Here is a 642-nt window from a genome sequence, read left to right as displayed (position 1 = left end):
CCAGCCGCTCTGGCCCGCGAAGCAGAGCCCGGGTCGCTGGGCGAGCCCATCCCATCCCATCCCATCCCATCCCATCCCATCCCAGCGCATTGTTTCAAGGCACAAGTGAAGCCTGGCCACGAGGAGGCAGGGGACACGGGGCGGGGGGAGAGGGGACAGAGAGCGACTGTCCTGCGAAATGCCGTGTCCTGTGCTCTCAGCACGGGGACAAGCGGCGGGGGCCGGGCGGGCGGGGCGGGGGCCGGGCAGGGGGCTCGACTCAGACCGCCTCTCTCCCTCTCGTACCTGGAAAGGAGGATTTCCAAAAGTGGGAGCTCTGGGTCTGATCTTTGGCACAGTAAACCTGACTATTCCAGCCATTAGCCAGAGTCCAGGACTGATAGCCCTCCATGGATATGTATGTCTCGTGCCTCGGTTCCCCCGAGCCGAACGTGGAGACCATGTCTATGTACCCGGGCACGTGCTGGTAGGGGCTGGGGTAGCCCTGGTAAAAGGACACCTCCTTGGCCCGCGAGGAGACCTCGTTGGCGGGGACGCTGGTGCCGGCCAGGCTGGAGACGTCCATGTACTTCTCCACGGGGAAGCCGCCCAGCGAGGCGTGCGGCGCCGCCTTGAGCGCGCCCTGCTGGATGCCCACCCCGT

General features: G+C 65.9%; 1 protein-coding gene across 1 annotated transcript in view; it reads right to left on the bottom strand.

Moving 5' to 3' along the window:
* The window catches only part of HOXD13 (homeobox D13), an 8,739-nt gene that overhangs the window by 650 nt on the left and 7,447 nt on the right, over positions 1 to 642 (bottom strand). Inside the window, exon 4 of the mRNA XM_006020822.2 lies at positions 286 to 642. Within this exon, the coding sequence (XP_006020884.1) occupies positions 286 to 642 (357 nt within the window). The remainder of the gene's footprint in view (positions 1 to 285) is intronic.

The sequence above is a fragment of the Alligator sinensis genome, unplaced genomic scaffold (genome assembly GCF_000455745.1).
Source record: "Alligator sinensis unplaced genomic scaffold, ASM45574v1 scaffold321_1, whole genome shotgun sequence".
NCBI classification, from domain to species: domain Eukaryota; kingdom Metazoa; phylum Chordata; order Crocodylia; family Alligatoridae; genus Alligator; species Alligator sinensis.
Note: the sequence above shows the minus strand (reverse complement) of the source record. Positions and strands in the feature narration are given on the sequence as shown.